At 40.6% G+C, this 15571-nt stretch overlaps 3 protein-coding genes across 3 annotated transcripts; all 3 read left to right on the top strand.

Annotated features, from left to right (window-relative positions):
• Positions 1-709: 709 nt before the first annotated feature.
• On the top strand, positions 710-7021 carry LOC113166971 (F-box only protein 44-like). The gene is made up of 6 exons (XM_026367255.1): positions 710-904; positions 1506-1755; positions 1865-1979; positions 2095-2190; positions 6509-6644; positions 6743-7021. Exons 1-6 carry the CDS (start codon positions 875-877, stop codon positions 6890-6892), a joined length of 777 nt encoding a protein of 258 aa, XP_026223040.1. The 5' UTR covers positions 710-874; the 3' UTR covers positions 6893-7021.
• Positions 7022-7198: 177 nt separating this feature from the next.
• On the top strand, positions 7199-15284 carry LOC113166969 (F-box only protein 6-like). The gene is made up of 7 exons (XM_026367253.1): positions 7199-7575; positions 11814-11959; positions 12514-12763; positions 12860-12974; positions 13311-13406; positions 14216-14351; positions 14452-15284. Exons 2-7 carry the CDS (start codon positions 11855-11857, stop codon positions 14596-14598), a joined length of 849 nt encoding a protein of 282 aa, XP_026223038.1. The 5' UTR covers positions 7199-7575; positions 11814-11854; the 3' UTR covers positions 14599-15284.
• Positions 7575-11235, top strand: LOC113166970 (F-box only protein 44-like). Its single transcript, XM_026367254.1, has 6 exons — positions 7575-7742; positions 9169-9418; positions 9528-9588; positions 9704-9799; positions 10721-10856; positions 10957-11235. The coding sequence occupies exons 1-6, from the start codon at positions 7617-7619 to the stop codon at positions 11104-11106; spliced, it is 819 nt and encodes a 272-aa protein (XP_026223039.1). The 5' UTR covers positions 7575-7616; the 3' UTR covers positions 11107-11235.
• Positions 15285-15571: the final 287 nt, after the last annotated feature.

Genomic DNA, 15571 nt, shown 5'->3' with positions numbered 1-15571 from the left:
GCTGATCGATCTGGAGAAGGAAGGTTACAACCCAGCATTTATGAATCACTTCCAGCCAGACATCAAAATATCTGACTCGTCATCATGAAGGACTTATTCAGTTGTGGCCATCAGTTGTATCAAGCATAACACTGGCTTGTTTGCAAGGTGATCATTTGACTTTTGTGTTTGTTTTCTCTTGCACGTCAGTGTAGCAATGCTCTTATCAAAACTCAGCTATTCCTTTGTGAGCATGATGGTTAAAACTACAAAGATAACACAGAATAAAGCAGAAATACTCCAACGATAGAAATACTGTATGTGTGTATTTGTTTTTTGTTTTTTGCTGTTTTATTGAGTGTTTGTTATTTCCTTCAAAACAAAAACAAACAATGAGCTTTTAAACTGTAAAGGTAGTTCCCAGTCAGATAAGTGTAGATATGTTAAAACACACGGCGTACGCCGGAACTCACGCTGTTGGGCGGAGTTAGCAGCAAACCAGCAGCCTGTCCCGTAAATGTGAGACTGTCTTAATTTGATTTTTTCAGTTAAATGTATTAGGGTGAAAGTACACAGTACGTCTCCGCTGACCAGCAGCCTACCTTTGCTGAGTTTATGCAGCGTTTAGATCCGCCCGCCCGGCCTGGGTGTCCTGCAGTGAATAACAAGCGACGTGGAGAGATGACGTTTAAGAAAGTACGGAGCTTCCAGACAGAGTATTTAAAGATTTATAAAAACCATCAGCAGCTCTTCCATGAGGGGAACTGTTTTAAAGTCTTAACTCGCTAGTTTCTTTTGGTTCACTTTGTATATTCACAGTTTTTTGTTGAAGTACAATTTCTACTTCCGTGTTTGAATTATAAATGAAGCCATAGATAATCTAACATCTGGCGGAATGACGTCTTCAGCTACTGTACAGTCCGGTGTAAGTCTGTCACACTTCACATCATACTGTGTAAATACTGATCGATTGTATTGTTATCGTGGATTATAACCTACTTGTAATGACTGTCGGCTGAAATGTGACTGTGCACGTTTCATGTTCATATTTAGCATCTGTGCCTATGACGAGCTCCAGCAGACCTCAGCAGGAATAATGTGTTAATAATAAGATATTTAAGACAACTCGCTGCTGTAGTTTAGTTGAGATGGATGCACGTTTCTAGTAACACGAGCTGTACAAGAGCAAATGTGATCAAATGTTCCAGCTTTAATTCATTTAAATACTTTCACTTTCTATATTTAACACTAGTTTCTGTTTGACAGACGGTGGATTCACTGTAGTCAGTGTACACAGGCATGAAAAGTTTAATTGTTGTGTTATAATAAAAGTAAGAACACAAAACTATAACTGACCAACAACCTGAGCTTAGATCACATGTTTCTAACAACCTGTATTTCCGGTTTGTGTAAATGAGATGAAAGGTTGATGTGGGGTAGTTCACATGCTGGGGTTAAGCAGTGTTGAAAAAGAGAACTGATTATTCAGATCTTCAGCTAATGTGTGGACTTGTTGTTGTCTACAGTTGTTCTCTGTTCCTCTGGAGATCCTGGAGGAGCTCTTCCTGAATCTTCCTCCTGAGGAGGTAGTCTGTACCTGTCGGCTGGTGTGTCGTCAGTGGAAAGAAGTGGCTGACAGTGAGTATTTGTGGAGGGAAAGGTGCAGAAGAGAAAGATATCACCTGCGGGATGTTTCCAGAACACCCAAAGACTGGAGGTTGTTTTACTTCTTGTGCAAGAAGAGAAGAAACCTTCTGAAGAATCCAAGAGCAGAAGGTAAGAAGCTCAGAAACGTTTAATATCTTTAATAAAATCAAAGCTGGTGTTTTATAGTTTACTTGCTGAACATCAAATAATTTCTCTTATAATCTCCATGTTTTTATAGATCAATTTCAGGATTGGCAGATATTGGAAACTGGTTATGATAAATGGAAAGTAGAAGATGTTAGGGTACCACATCCAGATGAGAGAGTCCAGAAGAACTTTGTCACCGCATGTCAGTGAGTATTCACCAGGAAAGTCTCAGAAAACAGAGGATTTACTCTGTGGTTTCATATTATTATTAGAAAAGTGTATTTTTTAATGTAGGATTTAAATATTTTCTCTTTTCTACAGAATGTGCAAGAAGTCACAGCTCATAGATTTGGAGAGAGAAGGTTACAACCCAGAATTTATGGATCACTTCCAGCCAGACATCAAAATATCTGACTGGTAAGAACAACAAACTTGAGCACAGTGGAGTAAAACAATAATATCTGTTGCCAATAACAACATATAGGAGTACTGATTTTTTAAAAATGGTAGTAAATACAATGTAATGACAATATAAGGCATAGTGTTTAAGAACTAGAAAGATCTATAAGCAGAAGTGCAGTATGGTTTTTATAAATGAGGACATTTGGACCAAATGTGAAGAAATTCCCTCAAGGTATTCTTGAGCTCGCTTGTCCACATAAATGGGACAGACACATGGACAAACTGAAAATATCATTTTTCCAGCCACTTCTGTTGCTGACGTGGAGACAAAAAAATGAGGAAGTAGCTCATGGCTGCACCTTCAGTCCCTACATGAAGTAAACAGCCAGTTGGAAGTTTTCACTTTCTACAGTAGTGGATAGAGTTTATCAGGACAGAAACCTTTGTGGTACTTAACAGATGACTTTTATCACAAAGTGCCCAGTGATAGTGACACGTTTTCCCCCAAAATGTCTACTTCAGTAGCTCTGTGGATGAACCAGTAGTAACACGTTACTGCATATGAATGAGCATAAAGAGGAGAGAGGTTAGTTACACCTGTCCCCACTAAAGTACCGTCCCTGTATCTTCTGTTGTCTTTGTTTGTCAGGTTGTTCATCTTTTCCACTGTCAGATTCTGCCTCATGTACAGCTACATTGGGCTAAATAATAAAGCTACAGTTTATTTTTTGGCCTCTTGGGACAATGCCCCCCACAACGCTTCACAGCGGTGGTAGTTACAGTATGTTTATGGTGATGTGCAGGATTTGAATAGAACCTTTTTCCAGTAGACTTAAAAGTCTCTCACATGCCTTTTGGCCAACTCTGAGATGTTATATGACTTTTTTTTTTATTTGCCACTCTTTGAAATTTTAAATTGAGTTCAATTAATTTTTATTAATATTTACATTTACTTTCACTTATTTTCAGTTTTATGTTTTTAATTAATTTAGATCAAATCTAGCCACAGGGGTTGCAAGCCAGTGATTTCTGTGCCGGTCCCAAGCCCGGATAAATAGAGAGGGTTGCGTCAGGAAGGGCATCCAGCGTAAAAATTGCCAAAATAACCATGCGAATCATCCACAAGACTTTCATACCGGATCGGTCGAGGCCCGGGTTAACAACGACCGCCACCGATGCTGTTAACCTACAGGGTGTCAGGGGAAATTTGACTACTGTTGGTCGAAGAAAGAGGGGAGGCAGAAGGGTTCGTGGTCAGAGAGAGAAGGGAAAAGGCAGGAACATAGATTTGAGAATAGGGACTCTTAACGTTGGTACAATGACAGGGAAAGGCAGAGAGCTGGCAGACATGATGGAGAAAAGGAAGGTAGATGTACTGTGTGTGCAGGAGACAAGGTGGAAGGGCAGCAAGGCACGTAGCATTGGAGGAGGATACAAACTGTTCTACCATGGTGTGGATAGGAAGAGAAACGGGGTAGGAGTGATCCTGAAGGGGGAGTTTGTAAACAGTGTTCTAGAGGTGAAAAGAGTCTCAGACAGGGTGATGAGCATAAAGCTAGAAATTGAAGGGGTGATGGTGAATGTAGTCAGTGGGTATGTGCCACAGGTTGGCTGTGAGTTAGAAGAGAAGGAGAGATTCTGGAGTGAGTTTGATGAGGTCATAGAGAGTATCCCCAGAGGAGAGAGAGTTGTTGTTGGAGCAGACTTCAATGGGCATGTTGGTGAGAGCAACAGATGTGATGAGGAGGTGATGGGCAGGTTTGGTGTAAAAGAAAGGAATCTGGAAGGACAGATGGTGGTGGACTTTGCTAAGAGGATGGAAATGGCTGTAGTCAACACCTACTTCCAGAAGCGAGAGGAACATAGAGTGACATACAGAAGTGGAGGTAGGAGTACACAGGTGGACTACATCCTATGTAGACGAGGTCATTTGAGAGAGGTTAGTGACTGCAAAGTGGTGGTAGGAGAGAGTGTAGCCAGACAGCACCGCATGGTGGTGTGTAAGATGACTCTGGAGGTCAGGAAGAAGAAGAGAGGGAAGACTGAAAAGAAGACCAAGTGGTGGAAGTTAAAGAATGAAGAAACTTGTGAGGAATTCAGACAGACGTTGAGACAGGTTCTTGGTGGTCAGGATGAGCTTCCAGATGACTGGGAAACTACAGCAGAGGTTATCAGGGAAACGGGTAGGAAGGTGCTAGGTGTGTCATCTGGAAAGAGGAAAGAAGGTAAAGACACTTGGTGGTGGAATGAGGAAGTACAGGAATGCATCCAGAGGAAGAGGTTAGCTAGAAGGAAGTGTGATGTAGAAAGGACTGAGGAAAGTAGACAGGAGTACAAGGAAGCGCAGCGTAGAGTGAAGAGGGAGGTGGCAAAGGCCAAACAGAAAGCGTACGATGAGCTGTATGACAGGTTAGACACAAAGGAAGGAGAGAAGGACTTGTACAGGCTAGCCAGACAGAGAGATAGAGATGGGAAGGATGTGCAACAGGTAAGGGTGATTAAGGACAGAGATGGAAAGGTACTAACAACCCAGGAGAGTGTGCAGAAAAGATGGAAGGAGTATTTTGAGGAGCTGATGAATGAGGAAAATGACAGGGAAAGAAGGGAGGAAGATGTTGATGTTGTGGAGCAGGAAATAGAAGAGATTGGAAAGGATGAGGTTAGGAAGGCTCTGAAAAGGATGAAGAGTGGAAAGGCTGTTGGTCCTGATGACGTACCTGTGGAGGTGTGGAAGTGCTTAGGAGAGACAGCAGTGGAGTTTTTAACCAGTTTGTTCAATAGGATTCTAGAGAGTGAGAAGATGCCTGAGGAATGGAGGAGAAGCGTTCTGGTTCCGATCTTTAAGAACAAGGGTGACACGCAGAACTGCAGCAACTATAGAGGAATAAAGTTGATGAGCCACACAATGAAGCTGTGGAAAAGAGTAGTGGAAGCCAGGCTTAGGAAGAAGGTGGAGATTTGTGAGCAGCAGTATGGTTTCATGCCCCGTAAGAGCACCACTGATGCCATTTTTGCTTTGAGAATGTTGATGGAAAAGTACAGAGATGGTCAGAAGGAGCTGCATTGTGTCTTCGTAGATTTAGAGAAGGCGTATGACAGGGTGCCGAGGGAGGAGCTGTGGTACTGTATGAGGTCGTCGGGAGTGGCAGAGAAGTACGTCAGACTAGTTCAGGACATGTATGAGAGAAGTATGACGGTGGTGAGATGTGCTGTAGGTCAGACAGAGGAGTTCAAGGTGGAGGTGGGACTACACCAAGGATCAGCTTTGAGTCCCTTCTTGTTTGCTATGTTGATGGACAGGCTGACAGATGAGGTCAGACAGGAATCACCCTGGACAATGATGTTTGCGGATGACATTGTGATTTGCAGTGAGAGTAGAGAGCAGGTGGAGGAACAGCTGGAAAGGTGGAGGTTTGCTCTGGAAAGAAGAGGCATGAAGGTCAGTCGTAGTAAGACAGAATACATGTGTCTGAACGAGAGGGATCAAGGTAGAAATGGTTACAGGGGGCTGAGGTGAAGAAGGTGCAGGAGTTTAAGTACTTGGGGTCAACAGTTCAGTGTGATGGAGAGTGTGGAAAAGAGGTGAAGAGGCGAGTGCAGGCAGGTTGGAGCGGGTGGAGGAAAGTGTCAGGAGTGTTGTGTGACAGAAGAGTGTCAGCAAGACTCAAAGGAAAGGTCTACAAGATAGTGGTGAGACCAGCTCTGCTCTATGGGTTAGAGACGGTAGCAGTGAGAAAGAGACAAGAGGCTGAGATGGAGGTAGCAGAGATGAAGATGTTGAGGTTCTCCTTAGGAGTGACCAGGTTAGACAGAATAAGGAACGAGTACATCAGAGGGACGGCTCACGTTGCCTGTGTTAGCGACAAAGTCAGAGAGGCCAGACTGAGATGGTTCGGACATGTTCAGAGGAGGGATAGTGAGTATATTGGTAGAAGGATGTTGGAGATGGAGCTGCCAGGCAGGAGGGCAAGAGGACGACCAAGGAGGAGATATATGGATGTTATAACAGAGGACATGAGGTCGGCTAGTGTTAGGGTAGAAGATGTCCGTGACAGAGTGAGGTGGAAAAGGATGATTCGCTGTGGCGACCCCTGATGGGAAAAGCAGAAAGAAGAAGAATTAATTTAGATCAAATTATATAATACTTGTAATATAAGAGTCTTTTCCTGTTAATTGATGTTTAAAAAAAAAGTCTGATTAATCAACCTGATTTTGTTTTGAATATTAAGATTCACTGTTGTAAACATTTCCAAGGGGGCAGAATACTTAGAGGCTCTGTAATTACTGAACTCTCATCTAAATGCTCATTTGTGTGTCTGTGTTATAATATTAGGTATGACCCACAGTGGGAAAATAGCAGTCACTATGAGATCTGTGTAGAGTTGCTGAATCAAAATAAGGAGCCCGTCCACACCTTTGCTCCTAAAGCGGTTTTCGCTTGGGTGGACAACAGTGCGAAATGGAATCAGGTTTGTACAAAGTGTGGCGTTTATCAATATAATAGCGTTCAGAGGAGGCAAAGAGCCCAGTGGTAACTTCAGACGTAATGATTCTTTTTATTTTTCAGATGACCCATGTTTTCCAGAATTATGGACCAGGAGTGAGATACATCCGATTTACTCATGGAGGGAGAGACGCATCGTACTGGGGAGATGTCTCTGGAATTCGAATCACTGACAGCTGTGTTGAGATCTGTCCATCAGTAGAAACACAATAACTGTTTGGGATTCATCAAATCCTCCTTCCTGATTGTGCCTTAAAGTTATATTTGCCTTTATAATCTGCAGTCATTTTACATGTTAAAGAAATGTTTTTTAAAAGGCTCCAATAAATTTTAGCTTTCTAACAACAGTGTGCCATGAAGATCATCTGTTAAACCACTGTACAGCACAATGTAAAAGTTGGAACATGCTTGTTCTAACATGTCTAAATGAACACAAACTTGATGTCAGTGAATTGCTTGACAGTTTGTGAGTGAGGAACGAGTTTCACCGGAGATCAAACATTTATTGAAGTCTTCTAATTCTGGTAAAGAATGAATGTCTTTAAAAATGGCCTGTTTCAGGACATAGTATCAAATGTATAAGTAACAAATGTGTGTTTATTTTATGGTTATTGCATATTATCACTGCACATGTGTGTTATAGAAGCATTTAGGCAGTGCTCTCTGCTGAACACCGTCTTTAACGTGGAGATCTGCAGCTCACACGGCGACGCTGCGACTTTACGCACGACGTGATGACGCTGCGGCGACCGGGAAGTCAGGAAAACACTGAGTCCTAAAGTGAAACAGTCGGTTGTTTGTTAGTTTCCTCGCTTTTGTTTGAACAGAACCGCAGCTTTATAAAGCAGGACACACATGGACTAATAACTCGTCGAGGGAGGATCAGCGGCTGGACGCTGTCGGCTGTTTCCCTCAGGTGGCCTGGTTCGTCCCGGGAATGAAAAGGAAAAAAGCTATGGGGGGAACTTCCAGCTCCTCAAGCAGGACAGCGGCGTCTGAGACAGAGACAGCGGCGTCTGAGACAGAGACAGCGGCGTCTGAGACAGAGACAGCGGCATCAAGGGTAAATCATTATCCAACATGGAAGTAGAGGAACTGCTGGAAGAGTTTCAAGAAGCCCCACCATGACCCTAAATAGGCCTGTCCATAACACCCTTTCCCCCCAGTCTGTCTCAGTTCTTTTGCTCGGTCCTGGTTTTTATTGACCAGTCTGGGACGTGGCTTTGTCTTTGAAACTAGCGTCGTGGAGCAGCTTCTTCACTGTTGCTGCTGACATCAGTCTGTTTCAGGCAGTATTTAGTGAGCTGCCATCAGTTTGTCCAACGAATGCATAAATGTCAGGTCCTTTTAACATTTAAGTGTTTTAAAGTGAATATCCATGATCACATTTAGCGTGTCTAAAATAGTATTTTGACTATTTGAAATTATAATACGACTAGAAAAAATTATAATTGAAGATATCTACAATTACATTTTGACTAGTCACAATTCCTTTGCAGATATCAGAAATGACGTCACCAATGCCATTGCGCCGATTGAGCATTTTCTGGACCAAAAGAGTTCACATTACAAATATCTGTAATGTATTTCTGACTAGTAAAAACTCTAATTGAAGATATCCACAACTACATTTTGATTAGTCAGAAATACATTACAGATATCTAATAAATGCTAAATCGGAGCGTGTGACGATATGACGTAATTTTGGATGTCTAAAAATCACGTGACTGACGTCACCGACATATCTGGAATTGTGACTAGTCAAATTGTAATTGTAGATATCTTAAACAGTAATTCTTGCCAGTCGGAATACAGTTGTGGATATCTTGAATTATACTTTTGACTAGTCATATTGTAATTTTGACTTGTTTAAATGCTATTTTATATATCTAAAATGCAATTATATATAGTCAATCTAACCGTTTTATGTTTAAACGGTGTCTGTAAATACCTATACAGGATGTCTATATTGTTTTGACTAGTCAAAACCACAATTAAAGTAATCTACAATTGAATTATGACTAATAGGTAATATCCTAGTTTGCGATAATCAAAAAAGTAATTGAGATATCTTTTAAATGTGGCCAATTAAAGATATCTTTAATTGGAATTGAGACTAGTCAAAATGTAGTTGTGGATATCTTCAATTAGAGTTTTGACTACTCAGAAATACATTTCAGATATCTGTAATGTGACTCCTGTCTCCCTCTTAAATGTTAAAAGGCCCCGCCATATGCATTTGTCTTCCACGGTGCTCAAATGGACACGGGGGCCTCAAAGCTCCTCCACAGCTTTGTATGATATGTGCAACTTCTTGGCATTTTAATACTTAATATAATGCGTATATTTAAAGACTTTTATTTCCGGTTTGTGTAAATGAGATGAAAGGTTGATGTGGGGTAGTTCACATGCTGGGGTTAAGCAGTGTTGAAAAAGAGAACTGATTATTCAGATCTTCAGCTAATGTGTGGACTTGTTGTTGTCTACAGTGGTTCTCTGTTCCTATGGAGATCCTGGAGAAGCTCTTCCTGAATCTTCCTCCTAAGGAGGTAGTCTGTACCTGTCGGCTGGTGTGTCGTCAGTGGAAAGAAGTGGCTGACAGTGAGTATTTGTGGACTGAAAGGTGCAGAAGAGAAAGATATCACCTGCGGGATGTTTCCAGAACACCCAAAGACTGGAGGTTGTTTTACTTCTTGTGCAAGAAGAGAAGAAACCTTCTGAAGAATCCAAGAGAAGAAGGTAAGAAGCTCACAAACGTTTAATATCTTTAATAACATCAAAGCTGGTGTTTTATAGTCTTCTTGCTGAACATCAAATAATTTCTCTCATAATCTCCATGTTTTTGTAGATCAACTTCTGGGTTGGAAGATATTGGAAAAAGTTTATGATAAATCCTCAAACTCATATTAGTGAGTATTCACCAGGAAAGTCTCAGAAAACACAGCATTTACTCTGTGGTTTCATATTATTATTAGAATAGTGTATTTTTTAATGTAGGATTTAAATATTTTCTTTTTTCTACAGTTTTTGCAAGAAGTCACAGCTCATAGATTTGGAGAGAGAAGGTTACAACCCAGAATTTATGGATCACTTCCAGCCAGACATCAAAATATCTGACTGGTAAGAACAACAAACATGAGCACAGTGGAGTAAAACAATAATATCTGTTGCCAATAACAACATATAGGAGTACTGATTTTTAAAAATGGTAGAAAATACAATATAATGACAATTTAAGGCGTAGTGTTTAAGAACTAGAAAGATCTATAAGCAGAAGTGCAGTATGGTTTTTATAAATGAGGACATTTGGACCAAATTTAAAGAAATTCCCTCAAGGTATTCTTGAGCTCGCTTTTCCACATAAATGGGACAGACACATGGACAACCTGAAAATATCATTTTTCCAGCCACTTCTGTTGCTGACGTGGAGACAAAAAAATGAGGAAGTAGCTCATGGCTGCACCTTCAGTCCCTACATGAAGTAAACAGCCAGTTGGAAGTTTTCACTTTTTACAGTAGTGGATAGAGTTTATCAGGACAGAAACGTTTGTGGCACTTAACAGATGACTTTTATCACAAAGTGCTCAGTGATAGTGACAAGTTTTCCCCCAAAATGTCTACTTCAGTAGCTCTGTGGAGGAACCAGTAGTAACACGTTACTGCATATGAATGAGCATAAAGAGGAGAGAGGTTAGTTACACCTGTCCCCACTAAAGTACCGTCCCTGTATCTTCTGTTATCTTTGTTTGTCAGGTTGTTCAGTTTAAATTGAGTTCAATTAATTTTTATTGATATTTAGATTTACTTTCACTTATTTTCAGTTTTATGTTTTTAATTAAATGATACTTATAATACTTGTAATATCAGAGTCTTTTCCTGTTAATTGATGTAAAAAAAAAGTCTGATTAATCAACCTGATTTTGTTTTGAATATTATGATTCACTGTTGTAAACATTTCCAAGGGGGCAGAATACTTAGAGGCTCTGTAATTACTGAACTCTCATCTAAATGCTCATTTGTGTGTCTGTGTTATAATATTAGGTATGCACCACGGTGGGACTGTCCCAGTCAGTATGAGATCTGTGTAGAGTTGCTGAATCAAAAAAAGAAGCCCGTCCACACCTTTGCTCCTGAAACGATTGTCTTTGGGCCGTGGAACATTGGGATATGGCATCAGGTTAGTACAAAGTGTGAGGCGTTTATCATTACAGTGACGTTCAGAGGAGGCAAAGAGCCCAGTGGCAAGTTCAGAAGTAATGATTCTTTTTATTTTTCAGATGACCCATGTTTTCCAGAATTATGGACCAGGAGTGAGATACATCCGATTTACTCATGGGAGAGACAAGTCAAAGTACTGGGGAGGATGGTACGGGCTTCGAATCACTGACAGCTGTGTTGAGATCTGTCCATCAGTAGAAACACAATAACTGTTTGGGATTCATCAAATCCTCCTTCCTGACTGTGCCTTAAAGTTATATTTGCCTTTATAATCTGCAGTCATTTTACATGTTAAAGAAATGTTTTTTAAAAGGCTCCAATAAATTTTAGCTTCTAACAACAGTGTGCCATGAAGATCATCTGTTAAACCACTGTACAGCACAATGTAAAAGTTGGAACATGCTTGTCCTAACATGTCTAAATGAACAGAAACTTGATGTCAGTGAATTGCTTGACAGATTGTGAGTGAGGAACGAGTTTCACCGGAGATCAAACATTTATTGAAGTCTTCTAATTCTGGTAAAGAATGAATGTCTTTAAAAATGGCCTGTTTCAGGACATAGGATCAAATGTAAAAGTAACTCAGTGCTGCAACAAATGTGTGTTTATTTTATGGTTATTGCATATTATCACTGCACATGTGTGTTATAGAAGCATTTAGGCAGTGCTCTCTGCTGAACACCGTCTTTAACGTGGAGATCTGCAGCTCACACGGCGACGCTGCGCGTCCTGGAGACGAGAACGAGCGCGACTTTACGCACGACGTGATGACGCTGCGGCGACCGGGAAGTCAGGAAAACACTGAGTCCTAAAGTGAAACAGTCGGTTGTTTGTTAGTTTCCTCGCTTTTGTTTGAACAGAACCGCAGCTTTATAAAGCAGGACACACATGGACTAATAACACGTCGAGGGAGGATCTGTCGGCTGTTTCCCTCAGGTGGCCTGGTTCGTCCCGGGAATGAAAAGGAAAAAAGCTATGGGGGGAACTTCCAGCTCCTCAAGCAGGACAGCGGCGTCTGAGACAGAGACAGCGGCGTCTGAGACAGAGACAGCAGCATCAAGGGTAAATCATTATCCAACATGGAAGTAGAGGAACTGCTGGAAGAGTTTCAAGAAGCCCCACCATGACATTATATCTGTAATTGGCCACATTTTAAAGATACTTAAATTACCTTTTTTGATATCGCAATCTGAGATATTACTAGTCGCAATTCAATTGTAGATATATTTAATTGTGGTTTTGACTAGTCAAAATGTAGTTGTGGATATCTTCAATTAGAGTTTTGACTAGTCAGAAATACATTTCAGATATCTGTAATGTGACTCCTGTCTCCCTCTTAAATGTTAAAAGGACCTGCCATATGCGTTTGTCTTCCACGGTGCTCAAATGGACACGGGGGCCTCAAAGCTCCTCCACAGCTTTGTATGATATGTGCAACTTCTTGGCATTTTAATACTTAATATAATGCGTATATTCAAAGACTTTTATTTCCGGTTTGTGTAAATGAGATGAAAGGTTGATGTGGGGTAGTTCACATGCTGGGGTTAAGCAGTGTTGAAAAAGAGAACTGATTATTCAGATCTTCAGCTAATGTGTGGACTTGTTGTTGTCTACAGTTGTTCTCTGTTCCTATGGAGATCCTGGAGAAGCTCTTCCTGAATCTTCCTCCTAAGGAGGTAGTCTGTACCTGTCGGCTGGTGTGTCGTCAGTGGAAAGAAGTGGCTGACAGTGAGTATTTGTGGAGGGAAAGGTGCAGAAGAGAAAGATATCACCTGCGGGATGTTTCCAGAACACCCAAAGACTGGAGGTTGTTTTACTTCTTGTGCAAGAAGAGAAGAAACCTTCTGAAGAATCCAAGAGCAGAAGGTAAGAAGCTCACAAATGTTTTCTCAACAATCGGTGGTGCTAAAGCTGTTGTTTTCCACCAAATCATTTCTCTCACACTGCTCATATTTTTTGTAGATAAATTTAAGGGTTGGAATAAACTGCATGATGGCGGTCATCAGTGGAAAGTAGAAGATGTAATGGAACCACACCCAGATGTGACAGTCAAGAAAAACTTTGTCACTTCATTTGAGTGAGTATTTACAAGAAGAGATGCAATGACGTTTTCATATAGGGCCAGGGAAGTTTGTACAGCTCTTTTCCCCTAAGAAATCAAATCATCATTTGAAAACTGCAATTTGCGTTATGTTCGTGTAATAGGAAAGTTCAGGAAGGGGCAAATACTTTCTACCAGCACTGTACACAGCATATGGTTTTGTTGGTATTGTTACATTCTTTCTTCATATTCATGTATATTCATATTCTTCATGTAATATCAGAAAACACAGCATTTACACAGTGTATTCATATTATTATTAGAATAGTGTATTTTTTCATGTAGGATCTAAATATTTTCTCTTTTCTACAGTATGTGCAAGAAGTCACAGCTCATAGATTTGGAGAGAGAAGGTTACAACCCAGAATTTATGGATCACTTCCAGCCAGACATCAAAATATCTGACTGGTAAGAACAAAAACACGTGAAATACTTTCACAGTATGTTCTAGTTAATTGTTAAATAATTCTTGTTATTGTTACTATTAAGACAAATATTATGAATAAAATCACTCAGACTAAATGAGCTTCTACTACAGTGGTAGGCAAATAGTGGCCTTTGAACACTGGCTCCCCAATAAACTGGGGCACAATACAACAATCCTCAGGAGAAAGATGCTATGTTTATACATCCTATGGTGTTTGAACTAAGTTCAATAGACACAGGTAAGTAATATATCTTAAGCTATTTAACTGTAACAGATTTGTTTTTGTAAATCTAACTCTTTTAACCCATTAGCACACTTTAATGTGAAAGTCAAAACAGATGTCTTCAAATAATAAAGTAAATTAAAGCCATGAAACGTAAAATTACATTCATTTCATAGGCATTCACCTCCTTCAAGTCACTATTTAGTAGATGCACCTTTGGAAACAATTAAAGCACTGAGTCCATCTTAATTAGCTGTGCACATCTGGGCATGGAAATTCTTCCATGTTCTTTTTTGCATAACTGCTCAACCTCCGTCTGGATATATGGGGATCGTGAGTGAAGAGCCCTTTTTAAGTTTATCCACAAGTTCTCAATCAGACTGATGTCGAAGACTTCGACTCGGCCAATCCATAACATTAATGTTGTTGTGAAAGTACACGTGTGTTGATTTGGCCGTATGTGTGGGCTCATTGTCTACCTGTAAAACAAATATCACTTGCAGACTGCACCAGGTTTTTATCCAGGACTGTACATAGAGACATGCTTGTGTGTCTGTGTTATATTAGGTATGCACCACGGTGGGACTGTGGCAGTCAGTATGAGATCTGTGTAGAGTTGCTGAATCAAAATAAGAGGCCCGTCCACACCTTTGCTCCTGAAACAGTTTACTTTGAGCAGTGGAACGATCAGAAATGGAATCAGGTTTGTACAAAGTGTGAGGCGTTTATCATTACAATGACGTTCAGAGGAGGCAAAGAGCCCAGTGGCAACTTCAGAAGTAATGATTCTTTTTATTTTTCAGATGACCCATGTTTTCCAGAATTATGGACCAGGAGTGAGATACATCCGATTTACTCATGGAGGACAAGACACACAGTTCTGGGCAGGATGGTATGGGATTCGTGTCACTGACAGCTGTGTTGAGATCTGTCCATCAGTGGAAACATAATAACTGTTTGGGATTCATCAAATCCTCCTTCCTGCCTTAGTTAGAAATAACAGCTTTCTGTGTCTTGTTTTTCTTAAACGTAACATGTATTAACCAACACATTTGTTTCTGCAAAAGTGTGAATATGTGCCTCTTGTATTTCCACAGCCCGTCTTAAGAAGACATATGGTACATTTATAGCACCAGTGTATGAGCTGACCTGCAGCTGATTTGAAGGGAAACCTTCCCTGAGCCTCGCACTAATACTTCTGCAGTTTTAGATCCGAGTGCTAAAATGTGGATCTATAAAACCAGGTTGTGATCATCATGTTGTTGGTCACTTGTTAAAAAGCAACGTCACAAGCAGTGCTGTCCATTGATATGACGTATATGAACTTTAGCCCAAATGATTTGACGGCTTACCCTGTAACTTTGTTGCATGACAGCTGGTTATGGAAATTGTTATGAAATGATGGCTCATGTAGTTTTGGTTTGTAGTAGTATGGTTTGGGACAGTTGCCTCAGTGAATGTTTCCCTTGACCTGCAGCCCTGCAGCATCTTGAATGTTACCTCTCTGCATGTCACCAAAACAAACCAAAATAATTTAGCAAGAAATGTACCATGGCCTAGTTTAAAGCATTTCTGATGCATCTCTGATTCTCTTATCTTTACAGTGTAAAGCGAATAAAGTATTAATGAAAATGTTCATGTATTCTTTTGCTGTGACACCACTTACATAAGTTGCTCTTCACATGATGATGACACAGGCCTGAAGGTATTTCCCCGTCAGATAAGTGTAGATATGTTAAAACACACGGCGTACGCCGGAACTCACGCTGTTGGGCGGAGTTAGCAGCAAACCAGCAGCCTGTCCCGTAAATGTGAGACTGTCTTAATTTGATTTTTTCAGTTAAATGTATTAGGGTGAAAGTACACAGTACGTCTCCGCTGACCAGCAGCCTACCTTTGCTGAGTTTATGCAGCGTTTAGATC

Source organism: Anabas testudineus, chromosome 7 (assembly GCF_900324465.2).
Source record: "Anabas testudineus chromosome 7, fAnaTes1.2, whole genome shotgun sequence".
Classification (NCBI taxonomy): Eukaryota; Metazoa; Chordata; class Actinopteri; order Anabantiformes; family Anabantidae; genus Anabas; species Anabas testudineus.
This window is presented reverse-complemented; position numbering and strand designations above follow the sequence as displayed.

What these genes read in the sequence shown, in the direction of transcription:
- LOC113166971 (XM_026367255.1), top strand. Translation starts at nt 875, where the DNA reads ATGACGTCTTCAGCTACTGTACAGTCCGGT. An exon ending in CAGCTACTGTACAGTCCGGT is followed by an intron (nt 905 to 1,505) that starts GTAAGTCTGTCA and finishes TGTTGTCTACAG; the next exon opens with TTGTTCTCTGTTCCTCTGGA. An exon ending in ACAGTGCGAAATGGAATCAG is followed by an intron (nt 6,645 to 6,742) that starts GTTTGTACAAAG and finishes TTTATTTTTCAG; the next exon opens with ATGACCCATGTTTTCCAGAA.
- LOC113166970 (XM_026367254.1), top strand. Translation starts at nt 7,617, where the DNA reads ATGAAAAGGAAAAAAGCTATGGGGGGAACTTCCAGCTCCTCAAGCAGG. An exon ending in CAGAGACAGCGGCATCAAGG is followed by an intron (nt 7,743 to 9,168) that starts GTAAATCATTAT and finishes TGTTGTCTACAG; the next exon opens with TGGTTCTCTGTTCCTATGGA. An exon ending in ACATTGGGATATGGCATCAG is followed by an intron (nt 10,857 to 10,956) that starts GTTAGTACAAAG and finishes TTTATTTTTCAG; the next exon opens with ATGACCCATGTTTTCCAGAA.
- LOC113166969 (XM_026367253.1), top strand. Translation starts at nt 11,855, where the DNA reads ATGAAAAGGAAAAAAGCTATGGGGGGAACTTCCAGCTCCTCAAGCAGG. An exon ending in GAAGAATCCAAGAGCAGAAG is followed by an intron (nt 12,764 to 12,859) that starts GTAAGAAGCTCA and finishes TATTTTTTGTAG; the next exon opens with ATAAATTTAAGGGTTGGAAT. An exon ending in GACATCAAAATATCTGACTG is followed by an intron (nt 13,407 to 14,215) that starts GTAAGAACAAAA and finishes GTGTTATATTAG; the next exon opens with GTATGCACCACGGTGGGACT.